The following is a 24,199-nucleotide window of genomic DNA, read 5'->3' on the forward strand; positions in this document are numbered from 1 at the left end:
GCCCCCCCTCTAGGCTGGCCATTAGAAAAAAATAAATAAATAAATGCAAGTTTAAGGCACTTCCATATTTGCTTCATTTTACAGAAATAGAGGCTACATCAATCTTTTCTTAATGAGTGTCTATAAAAGATACCCATCTCAACTCTGAAGCTGCCTACATTTCTAAAATATGTCCATGACCCTGGAAACCACAAGCCACTTTGAAAACCCATTTATTCACCCACTCGAGCAAAGTTCACAATTTCTTGTCCTCTGTTGCCCCTGTCACTATGGGTGGTAGGCAGTGGACATAAAGACATGTCCTGATATTAAACACAAAAAGAACACATTTAAAAACGAGAAGGCTGCAAATCTGAAACAAATCTGAAGGCGGTAAAAAAAGAAAAAAGAAAAAATAAACAGCATTTAGGAGACTTTACAGGAGTTCATTTAATCCCAAGGTTTTCTGGGGGTGGCTGTAGAGGGAAGAGCTCATACAAACACTTCACTGTACATACAGATTTACATTGCGGGGGACATGATGTATGGTCCTGCCTGGCAATGCCACCTCTGGTATTCTGCACAAACACAGACCCCGGGATGGGGGGAGCTACATCCAAACTCCACTCCTGCTCCGTGTTTGCATTTCTGCAGGTGTTTCAAATAGCCGATAGAGTTGAGTTAAAATAAACCGATCGCACAGTGCTGTAAATGAAAAGCTGAACATACATACTTATACCATTTTAACATTATGACATCAAATTTGGAATGCAGGTTCAAGAACGTAGGTCAACTAAACACAACCAAATTAGCCTGGCAGTCAATGCAAACACATCGGGGTGTAAAGTCGGAGTGCAGATGGACGAAATCAGTCGAGGAACTTTCAGTTTTTAGAGACAAGCTCGACAATTCCAAACCCACGGCTGAATCGAGCTGCAGCGAGGCAGGGGGGCCATCTGGCCTCGTTTCAATGTGTCCCTTGATTTTGCAAAATTGCATTCTATTCCAATAATAAAATCAAATGCATGAAAATAAAATGAAAGTATATGTAACTCTTTCAGGTCCGTTTTATGTTTTATTGGTGTTTGCGTTCTCATTCTTCTTCACTCTCGTTTTCATGCTCCATATCCTCTTCGCCGTTTGCTTTGGATTCTGTTCTGCTGTCGGGATCCTCGTCTTCCGATTCCTCCTGGTTGTCTTCTGTCATCGCCTCATCCTCCTCCCAGTGCTGAGGACACAAATATAAGACTTCAGCTTAACTCAGAAATGGACAGCCTGACAGCATGAGGGGTACTAATCTACTTGTTTTCCTTCCCAGCATCAGTGTTGCCTAATATCTGCAAAGCTTCTACAAAGTCATAGATGGCACTGGCTGATATTTGTTTGCTGTGTCTCATCAAATTTACACTGCCTTAATGTGCAAAAATAGCACGAGGAAGAGCTGGAAAAACAGTTCATTAAGAATGTAAATTTCTAGTCTAACTTACATCAGAGTCTTCATCGGGAAGACCTTCATCGCCAGATGCCTCGTCTTCATCAGATGACTCTGGAAAGCGCAGGCAAAGGAAAACAAATCATTCAGCTGACAAAGCCAAACAAGATTTTATTCCACACAAACACAAACCTTCCACAAAGGTAATAAAGAAAGAAAGGAAGGAAAGAAGGAAGGAAGGAAGGAAGTGTTTCATGCTTCAGTTCTTTACATTTCATACAGAGTGAAGGAAGGTATTTGCATTTCAACACTACAGCAGGGCCATTTAGTTGTGACAACAATATGAACTTTATGATGCAGGAGTGTTGGAGGTCATTATGATTTGATGGTTCTATCTGTCCCATTATATCAGCCAGCCACTGTCTGCTGCCTGCACACTGACCAGCCAGGCTTGGTTACAGACCTCGCTAAACACTCTGCTGCTATATGTCATAACTGTAAATATGCTTACATGCTGTCCAACAGTAAAACCAGGCAGGAGTAATCACCGTGAATATATGGGACACTGCAAGGGCGACATCATAAAGAGGGTTGCTGCCTCATTTTAAAAAACAAAAATCGATGCTTTTTAAAGCCTCGGTAAGTAAAAATTACAACAGCACAATGTCAACATGGTTACATCAAGTTATATTCAGGATTTTATAAAACAAGCCATTAAATGCTTTTACAGTATGTAAGTGTTCAACAGAGCAAGACAGCATCTGACACTCTCCTGCAATTCACAATGGGCAGCATACCCGACTTTATCCTCCTTTTTGACTCAATTACCATATTTTAAAAGATAAACATTCCGTTTCATGAACTGAAACGAACAACTCAGACCATAAACTGGTCAGAAAAGATATCACTGAGGTCAGATTAAGTAAGATAAAGTTCAAGAGCCATTGTCCCCAGCTGCCCAGAACAAAGGGTTAAGGCAATTCAGTAGTGCAGCATTTTTCTTAGCTTCATCCATCTTTTATGTACAGTCTAAAAGGCCAAGTAGTGAGAGAAGCTGGTCAGTTCTTCGGTAATGACGCCAGCTGACATTAAAGAAAGCTCCATTTTACAAACCATGTAAAGAAAAGTGGACACAAATTGAAGTGCACGATCATCCTTGTAAGATGCTCTTAGCCAACGGTCTCCAACCCCCGGGCCGTTTGGTACCGGGCCGCGAGAGTTGAGGCTCGGGTGTGAAATGTATGGTTTTCAGGGTTTTTATTGGTTTTTAGCGTTACTTTGTTATCGTTTTTATCGTTAACTCTGTTTTCCTGGGTCTTTTTACGTGTGTTATGAATAAATCTTATTTTTTTCTGTACCGGTACTAGTTTTATTTTGTTGTATTTATCCGCGACACCTTAAAAGCCGGTCCATGAAAATATTGTCGGGCATAAACCGGTCCGTGGCGCAAAAAAGGTTGGGGACCGCTGCTCTTAGCCATTCTGTGAGCGTGTGTTTGGAGCCAGGGATAAAAAGTTGTTTTTTTTGTTTTGTTTTTTTTAAAGAGTTTTGCCACTTGTAAAAATGCAGATTTTATGTAACAAAATGACAAATACAATTTTCTAACTGGCAGTGTTATCTGCATCGTGCCTGGGACTAATCAATGTATAATTAATGTTACTCACACAAACAACAATTAACACAATTAGGTAGCAGAGAGATGGCTTAATCATTCCTGTTTCTGACTAGTCTGGCAGTTTAAAGCTTCCTGTCAGATTCCCAAGTTGGACCCATAATAAGCTCAGAGCACAGCATCATTCCTGACACTAAGAACAAAGTTCTGCTTCCTGTTCAGCAGCTTCTTTTATGAACTTTTTTTTTTTATTTTATTTGTTCAATGAACCTTCACATCCTGGACCACTGACGAGGATATTGGAACTCAAGGCGCAGGTTAATTATTTCATGAAAGCCAATTTTCTATGTGGCTCAATAAAGCGTTTTATACAGTACGGTAATGAGAAATGAGAGCGAACAGAGCGGGGCCTTGTTGTTCCCTCAAAGGGGAGGATCTGAACGCTGCCGGTCAGGTTGCCAGGCAACAGGAGTCATGTTTCCGTGCAATGCATTGCCAAGAGTGGCTGCATGATGGCCAACGCTGTTTTCATAAATCTTAACCGATTCAGCGCAGTCTTCAGCCAGAGTCCCAGATGAGTTGAGGTGAAATGACAAGATAATGAATGCCAGTCAAAATAATGAGAAGACAATAGTGTAGCAGTGCGGAGACTTAAGCAGGGCATCGATGTGACCTGTTGCACTCCATCACCTTCAAGAAGTCAATCCAGTCAATCACCCATTGAAAATGTACAAGAGATAGAGTACAGGCTGAAAAACCAATGATTATTTTAATACAACTAGCTACCACACCCTCTGCTCGATGGACTGCATTATTCACAGGTAACAATGATCTGCATGAAATCTGAAGGAACTGATGCCACAAGAGAGGTAAGTTTGAGAGGAGAAAGGTGGGATTGGGGAGGTTAGTGAAACTAAACAGAAGAACAAACACTTACCGTCTTCATAGACCAGCTTAGCTGTGTGGTCAACATCTGAAACCACGTTGCTGCTGTCACTTGTCGCCATCTAGTGGTGAAAGGGAAAACTGTTTTAGATACAGCACAAGACTTTTTTTTTTTCAACTCAACATTAAAAACATGACTAAAAATACATGGTTGAAACATGTTTTCTTGTTCTATCTGCAAGAAAAATGTTTTTTCACTTAAACAGTTTTCAATACCACATACTTATACAGCATTACTATGTGTGCAGTTTGTAATTACAACTAGACAAAAAAAAAAAGGGAGGGGGGGGATTTTATTGGTTTTACTAAAGAAACAAAACTAAAAGGACCAAACACACCCAGCACCAGAAACCTACAAACTAAACTCAAATCAGTGTGTGCACATGTTTTTGCCACATTGGGATTTATACCCTTCCATTTCAGCTCATAAAGAAACTGCCATAATGAGCAAACGTCATCTTATTACTAAAAGTGTACACTGCCAGAGTGCTCATTATATACTTTCAGGAGCTATTATGGATACAAATAGCATAAACTGTTCTGGTGTATCCAAGATCAGACTGCTTGATTGGCTGTGTCTGAGAGAAATGTCACACTGCTATGGATATATTTATCTCAACTATATGCAACCTATTCTTATACTACCTTACAGTTGGCTGATTATTTACTAGACTGTGAAAAATAGCCTTAAAGGATGCAATTTTTTCATATCTGCATAAAATTGTACATGCATAGTGTGACATCTGTTTGTTACAGTGTAGTTACACAGTCTAATTTGTCTGCTTTCTTATCTTGTTTGGGTAATTTAAGTTCCGGGATTTTTGGTTTGCATTTAAGGCTGCTGTGGCAAAATAATTTCTCCTGAGGGATAAATAGAGCATCTTTCTGGATCAAACGCTGAACAATACAAAGCCGAGTTCAGTTTTACAAAACCGATCACCTGGAGCTCTCAAAGCAGTCACCAAATGTTTAGAAACAACATTCAAACTTTTCTGCCTGCGTCTTCACAGCCTCACAGCTCCCAGGTGTGTACGAGCAGAAGTGGGGAGAAGACAATGACATGCGTTCTTTGTGTGATAAAGAAAGCTCCTGTGAAGTCAGACTGTCGTCCTCAAACACTGATTTGAATGATGCGTCGCATTTCTAATGTATGTATAAGGAAAGACCCTTTGTTTTGGACAGCCTAGTCTCCATTTTATCATGTCATTTTTGTTACTACAGTTACATGTTTCCAATGTTTAAAGCTTCTTTAGCTACTCAATAATAGGTTGAAACATAACACAATCATTCTGCATACATCGGCACATTTGTTATTTATACACAGCCTATTTAAAGAAGTCTTTCCCTCAAGGAGTAAGCTGTAATATTTACTAGTAAAATGGATCTTCATTATGTACACATTACTGGAAGAACATAATGTAAAACTGACATTGCCTACAGGAGCATAACTGCAGGAAAGGGGGAAAAAAAAACACTCCATTCAAACTTTCCTCTCTAAATAAATCTAAACAGAAAAGCATTAGGCTTTTATTGTTTTGACACAATTCACTATATTCATCCTTTACTTGTCCTCAAATACAAACCATGCCTCTATCTCACACCGGATCCTGGATTTGATGTATTTCACAGTTAAACGTCAAACAAGAGTGAGCGGGGAGGACATTCTGCATTTTAAGGGTGCCACTAAACACAGCAGCTTCGTGAGGGAAGCCATCCAAGTCGTCCCTGACACACGACTCACCCCTCGAACACTCAAAATCCAGTCATTTGAAAATACTTAAAGCTAATGATACTGTGCACAACACTGCATATGTTGGCACTTACCTGTGTCATTAGGAGATAAAGCTTCCCATCCAGCTTTGTTAGCTTGTGGAACATCTTCACTCTGCTCTCAATCATGTGATAAAGGACTCCCAGCTGGGTAACAAGGTCTGGCAGCTGTTGGATACACAGATAGATCAGCTGAAGGTAAAAACATTTCAGCAGACAACAAGAAAGCGCCCAAAGTGGCTTCTGCCAAAGCTTTGTCTCCTCTGCTAACCATTCCTTTCAGGTGATATTTACATGAAGCAAGCCAGGCTTCAGCTTACATTTAAAATTATAATGACATTCCAGCTGTTTTGTGGAAGCAGAAGGGTCAACAAAAAGCTAGTTTTCCTCTTGTTTAGAGTGGTATGAACAGCAGGTTGGAAAGCTGAATGTCAATCAAAGCACCTCCTGCTTGTGAGGATATTTTTAGTCAGAGCCACACTGATGGTCAGACACCACGAATCTACATCCCAATATGCATTCATTAAATATGAATGGCTGCTTCCTGGCCTTATGCATCAATAAGCACTGTTGGCGTGTGTCACTACACAAATGACAGTGCAGGAATTAAAACGAGTGCAGGCAGAGTGAACTCACCGATGCTAGGTATGATGTGTGGTGCATAAGTACAGCCTTGAGCCACCGTACCATTAAGGCTGCCCTGTAAGAAAGAACAAATGTATATGCTGTCAAGCAAAGGGAGCAGGCCAGCTTCATACTCAGAGTGAGGCAGGGACAGTGATTTTTGTTCACCTTTCAGTTAGTTAGCAATTCTTCCACAAGCTCTGTGGGATACTAAGGTTTCACTTGAATATTTTGTTCAGCAGGATAATCTACAAACATTTTTGAAGCATAAATGTAAAATGCCAATGTTATGCTATAATCAAAATACTTCAACCTCCATATAACTCTCCCAACAGTTTTCCATAGTTTCATTTAGATGTTTAATAGCAAACACCTTTAATGTATTACACCTTAACTTTAAAATTCACATGGGAGGAATTTACTTGTGCATTCTGTGTATTGTAGCACAAAAGCAAAAATGTCTTAAGCTTGTGTTGATCATCTAATGAAATGTTTAATGAGACCAACACAGTTCCAAGATGTTAGCTCACTTCTTAGTTTTGGCCTCATTCTTGCAGCACTCACTATGATGCCATATGCCAGAGGCACGCAGAATAAAAAGCAGCGGTACAAATAACTGCATCAGTGACTAATGTCTGATGTGGACAAACACTGAACTCAAGCTAATTAAATGCCGAGCTGATCCGTCAAGCTTTCACTTACGTAAACGGGTGCCCTTGGAGCCTCTTCGTGAGCTGCAGAGGAGATACGGGGTTTATTAAAAACTCCAGTTAACATGAGTTTACTTACAAATCCTGACAACAGGACAAAACATAGATGCAGGTTAATGTAGCTTTGTAGTAGGAATGGGAAGTTCAAGACTCTTAGCTCTTAGATGCTACGGCACAAAGATTTAAAAAAAAAAAAAAAAAAAAAAACTGAGAGCCAAAAACTTCTAATATGCCACACAGGTTGTGCAACATTTGTCTAGTTTTTGTATTTTGATTGTGGAGCCTAATATGTACTACCAGGTGCTGATATAAATGTTAAAAAGTTGATGAAAGCTGAAAAATCCTGACCATCCCATCCCTTCACAGGAACACAAAATGTTGCTTTTTGACCATAAAGGGGACACTTACTTCTTCCACTAATGGTAGAACTGCAGAGAGGGGTAACCGAGCCACCGTCTTCTTTATTACCATCTCTTTGCGAGTCTGGAAAACTTTCTTTAGGAGCAAAGGGGGGAAAAGAAGTTTGCACAGAACAAGTTAATGTAAAACCCAAGACATGCCAGAAGAATTGGCTCCATTTATTTTCACCTCGCATTACTGTGGGAAGTTGATCAAAGTCAACACTTTCACAGATGGTTTCAAAGATTTTTTTGAAAGATGTTTTGGGGATTGATATTGAATTTTATCACCGGAATCAACTGAGATTGTTTTCAACCTCAAAGTTTTAAGCCTTTCATCAGACTCTGTAAGGAGAACTTACGTTCAGGATGCTAGCATCATTGCTCTCCAGGCCCTGCACCAGCAGTACTGCAAAATTGTCTGTCGTTAACAAAGCCGTCCCTTTAGATGCTCCTTTCTCAGAGACTGTAGACAGATCAATTTCACCAAGTCGCTCTGCTATTGACATCTGCAGAGAAGCAGAGTTATCTTTTAGCCAGGGGGGTTGCAAACTTCAAAACAGAGTTTAGTACCAAAACTACATCAAAAACAGAAACATCTATAACACTTAAAATACCACATATGCATAAATTTTAGTGTGATTAATCTTTGAGGGAGTTTCTGAACCTTTCAAATGAATGAACAATGTCGAATGAGGAAGCAAAACTTTAAGAAAAAACAAAGAAACCCTCTACTGCAGAATGATAAATGATCAGATGCAAACAGGCTTTTGAGTGGGTTGGATGAGGATGTATGCACTTTCACTGTAACAATGTCCTTCTCATGATAAATCACCTGTTAACATATGGGCTCAAATTGTGGTCATAAATATTTTGTACTTGTGAATCAGGATTTGTGTGTGCATAAAAAAAAGATTTGTGTGTGGACTTAGCCAAAAAATACGTGTGAAACGTTGTTTCAAGTACAAATTTTGACACTATTTTTCTTCCTTTCTTCTGATTGGCCAATGTCATGTCAATCACAAATTTAACAATCCAATCAGAGAACAGATGGGTTTGGCTATTGGAGGGGTGCTTTATGGAGCTTCAGGTCCAGAGGGAATAAATGCCCTTTTACATCCCAGCCCAGCGTTTTCCTTCATCACTACGAAGGAAAACAGTCTGTGGTGGTCCGAGTTTTTATTTTTATTGAACATTTGAAGGTTAAAAAAAATAAAATAAAAAAAAATACCTCCCACAAACTCTTGTAGATGACATAAAGTCAGAGATAGAAACGACAAGGAGCAGGTGCATGTAGTACAGGTAGAGCTGCCGCAAAAACCCACAGAGCTCAGCAGCCAGCGCAACAAATTCTGGATCCTTGGCTTTTAGTTAGCGTTAGCAGCACATGCTGCGGCCGATGTGAAAGTACCTTTATGCTGCGCACTGTGACTCACAGCAATGGTCGCGGGTCAGCCCTGACTTTGTGTTAAACTAATCCTAAAATAATAATGGTATTTCTAACCACTGATATACCACAACTTTATCCTTTCAACAGCTACTGAAAGTTAGGGGACCTAGCTGCTATCGGATATTTATACAGAGATCCTCCAGCTTCAAACTGTATTACCCTTCAAGGACCTGCAGTTCAAAAAAGCGCCCCATCGACAGCCAAACCCATCTGTTCTCTGATTGGACAGTTAAATTTGTGATTGACATGACATTGACCAATGTCAAAATTTGTACTTGTAACTTGAAACTTGAGAGCAGAGTTTCACACATATTTTTTGGCTAAGTCCACACACAAATCTTTTTTATGCACACAAATTCTTTTTACACATACAAATCCTGATTCACAAGTACAAAACTGATTTACAAGTACAAAATATTTATGACCACAATTTGAGCCCATATTAACAGCCTCTCTTGACTGATTGGTGTGTGACTAATCACTGAGCCAACAATGTGGTGGAGACATTTATGCTCATTTAGTCGTTTTGGGGCCGAAGCCAAAAAGCTGTCAGAATCAGAGAGACTGACAGATGCACTCATCCGGAGGCTGAGCCTACCTCTTTGGTGTCTGTGTCTTTTTTCCTCTTCTCTGATCCCTGTGAGGTTCCTTTAAGTGGGGCTTTGTGACCAGGAAGTCCTGGGACCAGCACTTTGCTCTTGGCATTCACAATTGGAGTTTTCACCTGGAAGAAGCAATTTCATAATTTTTTTTTTCACCCTCCACTTCTGTGGCTCGAACTGTTGGGAGTTTATCTAGAGTGCACATGGACTGGCAAATAACCTGTCCAGACCAGTCTTCTTGACATAGTGAAGAAAATGAAGACTTGATTGTTACCTTGGAGACTGTGGTTTCCATGGAAAGGGACAAAGTGGTCTGAACATCCCGGGTCAAACACACATGTCTCTCTGCTGTGTTGATCTCCTGCACAGATGAGAGGAAAGAAGGTTGACAGGTAAGTGTGAGCAAACCTGATGAATATTACGGACAAAAACAACACTGTATTATTTATCAGCTGTACACTGTCAGGCGCTCATCACCTCCAAGTCCTTTTTTCAGACGTGAGATATGCAGTAATCTGTTAAATCAGTGGTCTGTCATTTATATGTTATCTCTTAATTAACAAAATGTGCCAGTGTATGAGGTACATGCTACCGGCAGCCTTATCAGCCTAAAGGACTTATAAACAAAGATAAAAGGCAATTACTTGGATTGTATTAAATCATTTGAACATCACATTTTAGAATGAAATGATAACCAGAGACATGTGTGCACCCGCCTATAATGACATCAAATGGTGATAGCAGCACATGAAATATTAATGAATAACTTATGGACTTCATGTCATGAACAAAAATAAACAATTCTAATCAATAAATCATTTTTTTATTTTAAATGAGAGAACACTGATCATCCAGCTTAATGTTGCCATAACTAATACTTTCATTGGACCCTAGAGCCGGACGAGATGTGCCTTGCTGCCTTTTTGCAAAGTTTACTCCAGCTGTTTGGCCAGCCTTTTTAAGAGAACGCAGCCACACAGATGTTCTCTTTGAAGATGACGGCGTTTGTAATTTGAGCTCACTACTTAAGAATTAACATTCTCTATTTGTAGAAAGACGCAATGAAATTCTGTTTAGAGAGAATCAGCCAACAGCAAAGGATAAAAGTAGTTCTAAAAGAAACAAAAAAATGGTAATAAGAAAAGCAACTATAAAATCACGACAAAAAGCTCTCTACTGTGCTCCTAAAGAAATTCACCCGGTGAGTGCACAGCCTGATGCAGCTTCCTCAGAGAGAACAGTTGGATGTAAACACACAAATATTTGATAAATGATGAAGAGGTGTGGATTTTGTGGCCTTTGCAGATCTTAAGGGCACAATGACATATTTAGTCTTAGGGCTATTCAGCATAAGTTTATCTTTCACTACACTACTCTGTGAGACATTTAACCTCCTCGTCGTTGGACAAATGTGTAGTAAATGTTAAAATGAACCAAATCAGCCCTAGCAGTCTCCTGTTGATGGACAAAGTCCAAATCTGTTTCCACAGGTGCTCCGTTCTTGCGCTGCCAAAGAATTATTGACCAACCCCGTAAGGCTAATGATGCCATGCTTTTCTTCTTCTGAAACTAATCCTAGTGATTGTCTGACCAATGAGAATTTGGCCAATCTTGAGACTACGGCTTTAGAAGGTATAGACACCAAGCTTGACCTGCCCATGTCCCTCACATACACTTTATGAAAGTGAAGTACCAAACTTGGAATTAATGAAATGCATCACAGTGCAAATTAGAAACAGAGCTGTCAAAATCTAATGGTATTTGTAGAGGTTATTGGTCTTAATGGCCCCATTAAAAACAAGCACCGTTTTTAGTGTTAAAAGAAACTTTGTTGTAGAGACACTACGCAGGTACTGACATGTGTGTATCTGTTAATTCTAGTACATGTATTCATACTGATGTAGTCTTTAAAGTAATATTTTAATATAGTTTAATGGGGTCCAATAAGAATGCTACCATGACTCTTGTTCAAGTGATCAAGGTGCTCATTAAAACATGCAGCTCGTATCAGGTTACTGGTAGCCCACGCATGACTGTGGTATTAATGTGAGCATGAATTCCACTTCAGATGTTTTGCCAGTTTCTGTATAGTGGTTTACGTGTTTGCCTAATAAACGAGAGATCCCCAACTTGATCCTTAGAGGAGACACAAATCTCTTTGGGGCTGTGTCAGGAAGGGCACCCAGTGTAGATTTTTTTTTTAAAAAAAAGTATCTTTTATTAATTATACTGTACAAGATGATATACCAGGACATCTACTTACTTCATTAAATTTCCCAGATTAAATAAAGACTGTAAATTAGTTTAAATTTTTCCCTGTATAAGAGGAAAGAACTGTCCTATTGGCTATTAAAACAAACAAACATAAACACACACAAAAAGAAAACACATGACTGTCCAGGTTACTTATTATATAACATTGTGTATTTTGGTTTCCTTCAGAAGACTCACCACTTTCTCCATTACTGGCTGTAGGTGGTTGCCGTACGCCAGCATCACAGTTCGAGTATCCGCTCCAAGCACCGCTGCTAGCAGTGGGATTGGGATCGGGGACTCCTTTGTGTCTGACATCTGCACCGTACATGATGGTGACAAGGGCTTCTTACAGGGGCTGAGGGGACAAACCAACCATTAGCATAGACAGCATACAAAATTGCTGAACATGTACTTGGTGGTATTTAATATATACAACCTGAAATCCATGTGACATACATTTTAAATTTTGTAGTACTGCGATTAGATTTTTTTGTGAACTCTCCCGACTCATTGAGGGGTGCCAATGACCAACCAATCGGTGGCGTGCTGTCTGACGACGTCACATTTTAGTACCTGCTCAGGTCACTTGGAACCCTGGCCGAGCAGGTACTATTTTAGTACCTGGTACAGGTATTATGACCTAATGGAAAACCCTGAAAACCTTGGCGAGTAGGTACTAATGGAAAAAGGGGCTCCTCAGCTACAAATGCACCAATTTTCAGGGTTCTAGACTAATTTTTCAAAAGGATGGCACTGGTGCCAAAAAGTCTAGATAAAGTGGAACAGCAGTCTGTTTTCTATTGAAAGGGCCATTTAGGCAGTCTGGCTTGCTTGCTGTAGGATCTCTTTTAGAAGTGGTCCTTTTGAGGGACCTTGAAAAACTGCAGGGTGGAGATTGACGCCGACGGGTGTAATTGAACAATTAGCAACAGAAGTTACACAAAGTCCTCTGTGAGCCAGTCTTCTCTCAAACATCACAACCAATGACTTGGACAACAACAAGCTGCAAGAAAGCAACCGGCTTTTGGAGGGTTACTTGGACACTTAATGTTGAGATTACAGTAAATCCATTCATTGTTGTACTCGTTTTAGTGAACAATAAAAGCTCTTGTAAAACTGACACCTTGTGGGCTGGTGGATCCTTGATAGATCCTTGAAAGTAAAAGTCAAGTTCATCCACCACGGAGTGACTAACTGCTTTTTTTGATGACTATTAGCAGAAAGGGGGCCGAGACAACGTGAGCTCTCCTGTGATGGCCAGAAGGAAAAACTGAACAAATGTATGTATTGTATCGTTTAAGAATTTCTGATCGGAAACATTTAAAACACATCTTTCTAAAGAGTAGAATTTAATGTTTTTATGCTTAAATTTTGCTTGGCAGCTCTCCAGTTTGCACTATTTGTGCAGTGCAACTCATTCTTCTCTTTATTGCTTTCAGCCAAGGACACACTGCTACCTGCTCGTGTCAAAACACACATTTATTTATTTATTTTTCATGCTGCCCTTCCGTTTCACCCTGTTCTCTCTTGCTTTCTCTGCATCATTTTGGATCATTTTATTTTTGGCTGTCTCACTTTTACTAGCTTTTTAATCTCAGTGCTAGTGTTAATGCACATGCAAATGTTGGTCTTATTACGCTGCAGTCAGTCCATACTTTCCTGCCTACCCATGGCTCTACTGCAGTCTATGGTTTGATAAATGCAGTCAGGATTTTTTTTTTAACCTGTCCACTTTGCATTTGTATAAGATCAAAGATTGTAGGAAGCCACTTGGATGTAATAAACAATGTTATAAACAATGAAAAGTGCAACACAGCCTCTCTTGAGCAGAAGATGAATGCTTATTGCCGAAATATTTCATCCCATTACCCTGCACTGCCGTATATTGTCTTGTATAAAACTAGCGTTTTAGAAACCTACCCATTTAAAAAGTGCTCAAAGAGGTGCAACTGCCCATCCTTACACACCACTGCCAGCCTCACTGCCTGTAAAACACACAAAAAAAAGCCCAAAATGTTCACACACGAGAACTAACATGAAAAAATATTTAAGAACAAAAGTTCCAACAGAAACGCAGTACAGAAGACACGTTTTAGCAAATGCTTTGAATCATTAAATTCTAAGCGTTTGCTAAAAAAAAAAAACGTATGAATATTTTCTCATTTTCTAATTAAGAAAATTATCAACATAGAGTCTACGACTCTGTTTCAAGTTATTATCTTTTACCCTGTTAAAGACCGACTGCAAGTGATTTAACATACAGGAGAAGTAATGCATTACCTCTTCCTTGCTGTTGGATGTAACGAGGTCAATGTGCTGCGGCTCATCCGTCAGTGTGAAGGACACCACTGAGTTCTTGTCTTTTCCATCTTCTCGTACTTGCCTTCAGTAAGATAGCTTTGAATTAAGTCATGCAAATCTGACTGCAGTGCATTTTCATACATGCACTGAATTACACAACATCAAACATACTAAAATCAACTCTGCACTTACCATACACTGAGCAGTCGATCATGGGCAGCACCTGACAGAAAGTAGAGGCCATTGCTGTCAGGGGGTCGTGTGGTGGCAAAGCGCAGGGTCGTCACAGCCGTGGAGTGGCCTGTGAACTTCTGCAAGGAAAAAGACAAAAACAAAAAAAAACAGCTGAGTTCAGGTCTAAGTAAAGCACTATTATAACACTATAATACAATACTGACTCTTCTGGAGTGTGACTAACATATCTGCATTAAAACCAAGTTTATTAGGTGACTTATGTCTAATAATAATAATTTTTTTTTTTTTTAAAAAGAATCTGGAATTTAGCTCACCCTGTAAACTTCCTTGGTGTCCAAGTCCCACATCTTTATTATGTGTCCAGCTGACAGCAGCAGTTTACCATCAGGGCTCACACACAAACTGGTCACCGCTGCACGGTCTGCCTTCCACTTACTGTGAGAGAGACGATGACAATTTTAGGTTCACTACTAGCTTTTCCCATAAAACAACTTAACCGGGGCAGGCTTCCATGATATATTAACATCTACCACACACATCTAGTGGCTCATTTTGGCACTCCCCCCTCCATTTCTTAGACTTTTTATTTTGTAGCTGTCCTCATTCAGCTGCTTCTCCAGAGAGAATCTTGTCCTGCAGTCATACATATTTCAAGTCCCGTATTTAGGACTACATCTTCTAGTTCTCAATCCACTCTGGAGAGCCACTGTGAGCAAGGCCACTAACCAGAACCTGCATGAGGCAGAGTACTGTCATGTGTGAGTATGTGAAGCTCGCTGAAGAGAAGAACAAGACCAACTGCAGCCCAAGGCAGTGAAGCTTGAGCTCATCTGCAGGGTGAAAGACTCATTGGAGAGGCAGCTGACTACATCTCCTAAGTTTAAGTTTTTTTCATGCTTTCTTTTTGATGTCATAGAAACCACATTAAAGCACTTTCCTCTCCTCTTTCCTCGTGATCAGCTTTAAATATCAGCAGCCCATTCAACCTTTTAAAAACAGCAAGAAAAAAAACAACAACACCCTTTTCTTATCCCTTAAATCACAAACTGCTCTAGTGAGCACAGAGTGAAAAACCATTTAAGTCTGAATCAAATTGAAGTCTTTTTAAGGTTAGCAAAGATCGATGTGGAAAGCTGGACCTGAATGGCACTTGCACCACTTTGACAACCTTCAGACAGCTGGCCACACAACAACCAAAGTAGAACTCGTTTGGTTGATGCAAGCAGTTAAACAAAATGCTCCACTAACTGCACCAACAAAAAGAAGATAATGACTTGTGAAGTGTGATGTGTGAGAAACACCTTGGTGTTTTCCATCACTGCATTATTCTTTCTCCTACTGAAGTGATGAACCTAAAAAGTTTATGGCCAACAGCATACTATTTACTGGTGCTCTCTCCTAATAACAGCAAGAAACAAACACTCTCCAACCCACTTTGTGCACCTCGAATGGGCTTTACTGAGCATCAAGTGAAGATTCATGGTGGCATTAGTGCTCATGATTGTTGCTGCTGACTGTGCCTGTGTAGCTAATATATCTGTCACCAGACAAGAGGCTTTCATGATGAAATATAGTGATAGTAAATGTCTGATGGTATAACGTTCAATGATGCTGGTGTATTTTAGGCCTTGGTGGGTCTGTGAAAGACAGGCATGCTTAAGCTGGAACCACATTCTTACTTTTCTCACCACCAGTGTTGTTTCTACAGGTAGAAAAACAAGAAAACAATGTCCTTTCGGAAACAGTGCAATTTTAAGAGGTAATATTATAATATACGCTCTATGTGAAGGATAGTTTAGTGTCAAAAATATAAACAGTTTAAGAAGGACATGATTTATACCCAGAATGTGACATCCTTTTTGAAAAACAGATTTTCAGGTGTGAGCTCTTCAAGTGTTCCTCAAAAACAAACTTGCAATGTCACATAGATGTATTTAGAACTTCTCTTAACATTCAAGTGTTTATAGATGTCTTTTTATGCTTCTAAAGTACTGTCTTGTTTAAATGTAGGAAGCACTTCAAGTCCAAATATGTTAAAGAAGCCTGTGACAGTGAGCATGACACCGTCCACCACCGTGTTGGACTGTTCTTTTCTAACAGTTCTGGCTGCACAAAGACAATTTCTGACAAATACATTACTAGATAACATTGTGTGACTTTAAAGGGATATCTATTAAACAACCTAAAACAGGTTTTTATAAAACAATGGCAACTAATTGTATTATAGCTGAAAAAACTGTGTTGCGGCATGAACAAATAAAGAGAGCCTAAATAGCAAATATCAGAAATAGTTTTCAGGCTAACAAACCAGTTTTTAACCAGTTATCATTACAGGAAATGTATTGATCAGTGATTGGTCATTTGTTCTTGGTTTAAACAAACTATCCCAAAGAGAAAGTAGTTACTGACCTTCTTGTCTTGCCAGTCTGCAAGTCCCACTCTACAATGTTTGTGTCATCTGAACCACTGTATAATAAGCTTTCTTCAGGGTGCCACTGGACACAGTTCACTCCTCCACTGTGGGCTCCATCCTGGCACACAAATTGCACAGTTAGCAACTGTAAACAACTAGTCCTATTATATTTGGAAAAAAAAGTGAGTGTAACACTAAAAAAAAAATTAACTCTGACAAAAGACAAAAATACAAAGAAAAACATAACATTTATCATCCTGCATAAGGTTGCAAAGAAGCGATTCTTTGCAAACCATGTAAGGTCCCAAACTTACCAGGGTGCAATGCAATGCTCCCTTTGCTGTACTATAGATGAGCACAGTTCCAGCTGCTGTGCCCATGGCCAACAGGTCTGCCTTCTCCTCCACCTGCACCGCCTCCGATTTCCTCTTCTTCCTCTGAGGCCCCTCCTGACACAAAGCATATTTAAGGTGATGATATTATACATAATGTAAAGCAATTAGAATTAATAGCATTTTTTTCAGGTCCTGGTATCAAGTCAACACTAACATATAATCAAAGCCAAGAATCTGTATGGAGACTGAAAACAGGACCAGTGCATCACTGAATACGGCGGCATTAGTGCCTAGTACTAACGTTCCACATATTAAACCAATTCTAGGGCAGCACAGTGACTGCTAAAAGAATAACTGCAAACAATTTCTCGTCTTAATGACATTTAAAAGAATCATAAAACTGAATCCGAGAACAGAAAACTAGTTTTCTAATCTCAGTTATCATCCGTGGATTTAAAACTGCAGTACTTTCAGCGCCCAATTTATGTTTACTTTGGCCTCGTAACAAACTTTTAACAAACTACCCCTCGATAAACTGAGGTACAGCTAGCGGACCCTGCTTCTAGAAGTGTCATGGTGGCACGCTCCGCTGAGCTGATGCTAACTTCAATAACTCGTTAATTCAAAATAATAACCATTTAAAAACAAAGAAAAACATATTTTTTAGTTAAAGTCGCCACTTTCAGAGTTTTTCCAGACTAACTTCGCCATAATATACGAAATTAAGACATGTTCGTCATTTGCTTGGACCACCATGTGGGACTAACATGTGCGTTCTTCGCAGCTGTGGAAAACTAGCGAGCTGCTAACGTGGCTCCGCCGCTAACCACGTCTGTCAGCTCCGTAAAGCATTTCAAACGGCAAACGTCAGGGCCTTCCGCGCTGAGTAAAAACTTCACTCTTTGAAAAGTAACACTTCTCTCGATTTAACAACTGCTCCTTTATACCACGTTGTCAAATGCGGCGTTATTCGGGCCTCGCTAGCTGCTGACGCTAACAACAGCCTCACGTACCTTGACTGTCCGGCATGGTCCCCAGGCTATGCACGTACAGGTGGCACTCAGATGAGCTGAAGGCACGTATTCCTGGTGAAGTGTTTTACTATCTGTGTTCCAAATTCGAAGTCTGCCATCCTGGGCACACAGCGCTAAGAACTGTCGTGATTTAGGTGAAAAAACGCAGGGTAGCTGCAGCGAAGAACTGCCACCGTCGGCCGCCATTTCTGAAGCGCTACTTGCGTCTGCGTGCTTGCGTGCGTGCGCCGTGGTGTACACAACCCACGTGTGGCCCTCTGAGCACATGCGCACTTGGTCCCAGCACCTCCCACTCGCTTCGTATTACGTTCTTCTTTGGGTTTTCCCGGCAGCAGGCAACATTTCAGGTTGCGTTACTGCCTCCTAGTCGTCAATAACTAACTGTTCACACTTTATGATTTCTTACAGTGCAGCAATTAGCCCGAAAAAACACTTCTCATCAGCCGAGTCTCCACAGTCAAGTAGACCTTTAAACCTGTTCTTATCGACCTAATCTTTGCAGCTAACCACTGCTCTGTTCAACAGTCATTTCTCTTGCCAAATATCAGTGCAAGAGCCAGCAATAGTCAGGATCTATCCGCTAGAATTCCTTGCTGTTTCGTGTCGGTTTCCTGTTTCCTCTTACTACTCTTTATTTTGTATTTCATGTGTCTTAGTGGTAATAATCAAGTATTTTTTCGATTTCGTGCGTATAAAATGATCAAAGATAAAACAGAAATGTTGCTGTGAGACAAACCACGGTAGCATTGTGCTGTTATTGATACAGCATGTTCAACATTAAAAAAAAGTGACACATATATACACTGGAATAACTATTTTGTTTCAGTTTATAATTAAAAAAGAATATATCTCTTCCTTTTTTAATCAATGGTAAATAGAATAAAAATGAATTAAATGTATGATTTTAAATAATAGCTCTTTCTTTTTTTTAGCCACCACATATCTGTAAGGCAGCGTAAATACAGAAATCTTGTTCCTTCCACACAACAAGCAGGTTGATTTATGCTGTGTTCATGTTTCCCTCCAAAGCAAGCATATCCTTAGTTGTAAATATCAGCCTTTACAATCGGTCAATGCATTTACTTGTACTGACAAAATAGGTCGTAACTTGGGTGTTCCCATTTATTTTACAACTACCTATAAATAACACAATTTGTAGGGTACTTATCTCTGTATCATCCTATAGAATCCTCATATCCCCACACTGTAAATTTCTCCCAAGGCTCTTGAATGCATCACCAACAAATGAACTCATCCAGTGTACATGTCCACATTCAGGTTTATATATGTAAGAAAGTTCATAAATAATAATAATGATACAGCTTTTTTTGCTGTAAATAACACAAACTCACACAAATTTTCAAAATATTAATGTCATATGAAATTAAATGTCAAGAAGACAGAATTTTTCCTTTTAGACGTGTTACTGTTTGAAGTTATTTTCACCTTAAAAGTTGTTCCAAATTTGCAAATTCTACAACTGACAGCTCTCAAGCACTCAGTTTTATATTCTCAGCTGTAGAACAGGCTGTCCAATGATGTTAATGTTTTAGGTTATTACTTAAAACATTAAATTACTAACTTGCGTCTTTTAATTTTTTCTTATGAGTACTAAAATACTAAAGTCAAGCGTTGTATTTTCATTAAATAATTATTTTAAGTTTCATTGTTTGCCCATTTTTCCTCCTTTTATTGTGCTGAACATCATGTGTATTCAAAAACTAACAACAAATGGTAGATTATTTCGCTCCGACCAATAACACAGGCTAATATATAATAAGTAAATTCAAAGATAAAAACCCAAAATAGATTCAACTTGTACAAAGCAATAAACCAGTAAAAGGGGTCAGAGCTAAACTAAAAATAAAATTTTAATTAGTTTTTAAGAGAATAATTTGTGGGCTGCTTCATTTTAGACTAAACAGCTTTAAATAACTTATCAAGTAGTGCTGATCACGCATCTGTGTGACTTATAAACTTGAAATTTTGAGATACCCAACTCCAAATATCAAGTTATGGATTGCATCCTCTCGTGGCAGAAACAAATTTCCATACACATCATTGACAAACCTACATTTGTGAATAAATTTTTTTTCCAAATAAAACAAAATTGTTAACGTAAGTTCAACTTTTCTATTCATTAAAATGATTCTTGTTCTCCATTTAAATAAATCTCCTGTTGTTGAAAACATTTTTATTGTGAAATTTAGTGTGAAATTAATCATGCTTGTAAAGTAGAGCGAAAACTGTCGATGGAAACTGTTTGAAAGATAATCCAAAGAGTTCAAAGTCACACCGTAATAAAAAGTCTATTCATCGAAAAGTTTGGAATATTAAATTAGGCGTGATGATACAAAATTACATTTTATTTTACATTTTTAAATCATAGTTGAATGAGGCATACAAGTTACAACATCGCCCTCTGCCGGTAGATTTTAATCATTACAGCAGTCGCCTAATTGTGACGTTGTACACATGTCAGTGTCCAGCATGGTGTCCTCCTTGAGTCTGTAAACAGCCGGGTTATCGAGAAACGGAGGTAAACTGATTGAAAGCTTTTACAGCGTAAGTTCCATTTAAGCACCCTTTAATGTTTCTTTGCTCTGGCTTTTAATCCGCAGGTCTACACGCTGTGTTTGTGTCATTCTAGGTTTTTCTGCTTTCTTTACTGGATGGGATCGACACCACAGCTTCCACCTTGTGACTTTTTTGAATGTCACAATGGCTTTGAAAGTCGCGCTCCACAGACTTGTGTTTACGCACAGAACGCTGACAATTTGGGCATCCAGTCAGAGACACAGCCGGCACAGGGATTTACTTGTGAATCTCAGTGAAAGTGTCAGAGACACAAGAACTTTTTCAGGTGCCGCTGTGAAGCGTAACGATAATAAGGAGGGCACCTCCGACTATTCACGCCCGAGTACCAAGGTGACATCCAGGAAGAGGAGACCTCTGTCCCCGCTGGAGAGGATCAGTGGCCTGCTGCCCCAGGACGCATTGAGCCCTGAGGTGATGCAGCTGAGAGAGCAGGAGTCAGATAAGGGGGCAGAGATCCAAGGATCAGTCCCAAATCGCACGCAGGTAGAAGTTGGGGATGAGGATATCGTTAAAAAGTCTGAACATGAGGCTCACAGTCCACCTGTTGGAGCAGAGGAGTTGGACACCGGCTCAGTTCATCACCGGGAAAAGCAGGTGTGGGCGGCTCTGCCCGGGGAAAGGTTGCTTACCTGTGGAGAGCTGCTTGTTGCTGAGTATCGCAGAAAGAAGCGCGTGGAATTCAGGAAGATGTTCCAGCTGCAGACAGGGGCCCGTCTGGAGAGCAGCTGGGGGGTCATACTGCACAATGACATTGCAGGGCAGCCAGCAGGGCTGTTTCTGAAGACTCACCGGGGGGTCCCCATCTTTATAAGGCGAGCTAGTTTGGAGGATTATGTGCTGTGTATGAAGCGGGGACCTGCAATTGCCTACCCTAAGGTAGAGAGCAGTAAATGAATGATATATGCACACAGTTACATTTCAGCTTCAGTGTTCCGACAGATAATCTATTGAGTGTTTTTCTTTCCTCAGGATGCAGCTTCTATGTTAATGATGATGGACGTCACAGAGGGAGACTGTGTCCTGGAGTCAGGATCTGGATCAGGGGCCATGTCTCTATTCCTGTCAAAAGCAGGTTTGAACTCCTATATGGAAGCACGATCTCCCAGTTTAGCTACACACAGAAGTTGATAGCAGATTGTTTTTCTCTTCCATTTGACATATCTGGATATGCAGACAGGTGATAAAATGAAAGAATTTCACTCAATTTCACTAGCCGGGACCACACCCTCAAATATGATTGGGCAAAATTTTTTGAAAGAGAATGGAAGTTGGAGTGAGCAAAGAACTCAGTGAGGGTCTGGTTCCGAGAAGGTGAGAACTAAGAAAGGCGTGGGGAGGGTGGGATTTGGAAATGAAAGCAAACCGGAATGTGAATTAATGATCTCCCAAAAGTGTCTGTTTTTATAAATTCAAAGTGGCTTTACTTAAAATAAATCAACAACATAAGCTACAGTTATTATTCGAATTCTTTTATCCCCCCCACATAAACAGACTAAATGTTCAAATGGTTAAATAATTTAGCTACATCTCAAATTTAAGCAAAATAAGCCGATTCATTACACTAATCACAAGAGGATATAAACTGTACATTTCTGCTCAAAACCCCAAAATAATTTTTTTTAAAAAAGTAGAAAAAAGAAGTAAACACAATGGGATGTGAGTACAGGCCTTGTGCTTCCATAAGGTAAAAATTAATAGAAGATTTACAGCAGACTGACACATTAAATGAACACAAAGCACATATTAAATGAACAGTTTAATGTGAACTGATTTTATAATAAGGCGAAGATAAAGGGTAACAGCGTGGATCAAATTTCCATTTGAACTGCTGTCCAGGGAACGACTCAACTTCTCAAGTGCTGACTGTCCTCATTAATCTTCATGAAAACCAATAAAAGTCAAATCTGTGATGTGAAGGAAAGTGGTGGATGTCACATTTCCTCAGGGAAAAAGTCATTTAGACAAAGTGTAACTGCTTGCTGTGGAGCCTGATTATGTTTTTGTTTTCCCCAGTCGGCTCTAAGGGCAGCGTGCTGAGCGTAGAAGTCAGGGAGGATCATCACAGGAGAGCTGTGCTTAACTACAACCGCTGGAGGACATCATGGAGTCTGCGACGAGGGGAGGAGTGGCCCGATAACATCCAGTTTCACAAGGCTGACCTCTGCACAGCCTCTTCGCTCCTTGCTGGTCGGGGATTTCATGCGGTCAGTGTCGGGTTGAAATGTTCCTCATTTGTAACATTTTTTGTCCTTCTATCAGTACAACACCACCTGAACACATCATTGGTTAGACGTAGATCTGATTATCAAGTGGATAATTTCTACTGCAGGTTGCTCTTGATCTGATCAACCCTCACCTGGTTTTACCCACTGTGATTCCACATCTCCACCCTGGAGCTGTATGTGCTGTCTACCTCGCCAAGTATGAAGCTCGACCGTGTCATTTTCTACTTATAAACTAAATGTAGTTTATTCCTCTCACCCCAGCAGATTTAGACATTTTTTTCGTCACTATGTAATATTACCCGACAACTGCTTGGTTACATTTTCTAGAGAAGTGGAAAACTTGCAAAAGAAGAAAAAATTGTTGTAGATCCAGATTTCTATAGTTTAGCTGTGAAACTGGCCTTAGCACAAGAAGGGCCCATTGGAAACAGCTATTTGCTTTCTGAAGCGAAACACTTTTCTCTTGGCTGAAATTAGATGAAGACAATACTACTATTGTTATATCGGTATGTTTCATATCAAGTCAGAACCAGGAGAATGTTAGCTTGGCACAAAGAATAGAGACACAGGAGAAAACAGCCCGCCTTGATCTGTCTGAAGGTACCAAAGCTAACCTGCTAGTATTTCCAGCACACATTAGCTAATTTATTAGAGACCAAATACGCTACAGCTTCTGTGCCATGAGAGAAAAAAGAACCTTTCAGAAATTAAAAAAAATTATTGGTCTTTTCTGCTCCGTTAACTGTGTCTATATACCACAGCATAACTCAAGTCACCGACCTGCTGGAAGGAGTTCGATGTTCAACACTCCCTTTACTGTGTGAACGCGTCATAGAGCTTCCACTCCGGGAATGGGTGGTGGCTCCAGCCCTTCAGAAGGATGGACGATACTGCAACAAGAAAGCCCAAATCCTGGATGAAAACCTAAGTCAGGACGCCGAGGCATCAGAGGAGAGTGACAAAGGTGATTAAAAGTAACACGGCAGAGTCTCACAGAGTCCCCTTGAGTATTTCCACTCAAGTTTGATTGTCATTTCAGAAGACCTGACCACAGAGGAAGACCCCGACCCACCTTTTGGGAGTATCCCTTACATTGCTCGACCTCACCCTGAACAAATGAGCCACACAGGTCAGATGTTACCACGCATCTAGTCCCAGTATCAGTTATTGTATGATGATATAATTAAAAATATTAAATGTGTAATTTTTGCCTTTTTTCAGCTTTCCTGGTGAAACTGAGGAAGTGTGTGCAGTAACATTTCTACCTGTGGGGGAACTCTGAACACAGATTGTTACACATCAAATAAACGGTCTTAAAGA

At 39.9% G+C, this 24,199-nt stretch overlaps 2 protein-coding genes across 5 annotated transcripts; one reads left to right on the forward strand and one right to left on the reverse strand.

Moving 5' to 3' along the window:
* Positions 1-404: 404 nt before the first annotated feature.
* On the reverse strand, positions 405-18,304 carry wdr43 (WD repeat domain 43). The gene is made up of 18 exons (XM_005947236.3): positions 18,036-18,304; positions 17,002-17,136; positions 16,684-16,805; positions 14,589-14,709; positions 14,272-14,390; positions 14,059-14,161; positions 13,699-13,763; positions 11,974-12,133; positions 9,797-9,883; positions 9,519-9,644; positions 7,833-7,979; positions 7,481-7,567; positions 7,065-7,096; positions 6,375-6,438; positions 5,793-5,906; positions 3,961-4,030; positions 1,467-1,525; positions 405-1,207 (listed from the first exon to the last, which is right to left on the reverse strand). The coding sequence occupies exons 1-18, from the start codon at positions 18,240-18,242 to the stop codon at positions 1,073-1,075; spliced, it is 1,953 nt and encodes a 650-aa protein (XP_005947298.2). The 5' UTR covers positions 18,243-18,304; the 3' UTR covers positions 405-1,072.
* A 2,186-nt stretch (positions 18,305-20,490) lies between these two features.
* trmt61b (tRNA methyltransferase 61B) lies at positions 20,491-24,190 on the forward strand. 4 transcript variants are annotated; one of them, XM_005947234.3, is made up of 8 exons: positions 20,491-20,595; positions 20,678-21,530; positions 21,624-21,726; positions 22,668-22,858; positions 22,984-23,075; positions 23,641-23,843; positions 23,919-24,008; positions 24,101-24,190. In XM_005947234.3, exons 2-8 carry the CDS (start codon positions 20,778-20,780, stop codon positions 24,133-24,135), a joined length of 1,467 nt encoding a protein of 488 aa, XP_005947296.1. In that variant the 5' UTR covers positions 20,491-20,595; positions 20,678-20,777; the 3' UTR covers positions 24,136-24,190. The 4 variants fall into 4 exon arrangements, with proteins under 4 accessions (XP_005947296.1, XP_005947294.1, XP_042070019.1 ...); XM_005947232.2 differs by having other exon boundaries at positions 20,501-20,595; positions 20,707-21,530; XM_042214085.1 differs by having other exon boundaries at positions 20,501-20,595; positions 20,707-21,530; positions 23,922-24,008.
* The last annotated feature ends 9 nt before the right edge of the window (positions 24,191-24,199 follow it).

The sequence above is a fragment of the Haplochromis burtoni genome, unplaced genomic scaffold (genome assembly GCF_018398535.1).
Source record: "Haplochromis burtoni strain Fernald_Lab_line unplaced genomic scaffold, NCSU_Asbu1 Contig_515, whole genome shotgun sequence".
NCBI classification, from domain to species: domain Eukaryota; kingdom Metazoa; phylum Chordata; class Actinopteri; order Cichliformes; family Cichlidae; genus Haplochromis; species Haplochromis burtoni.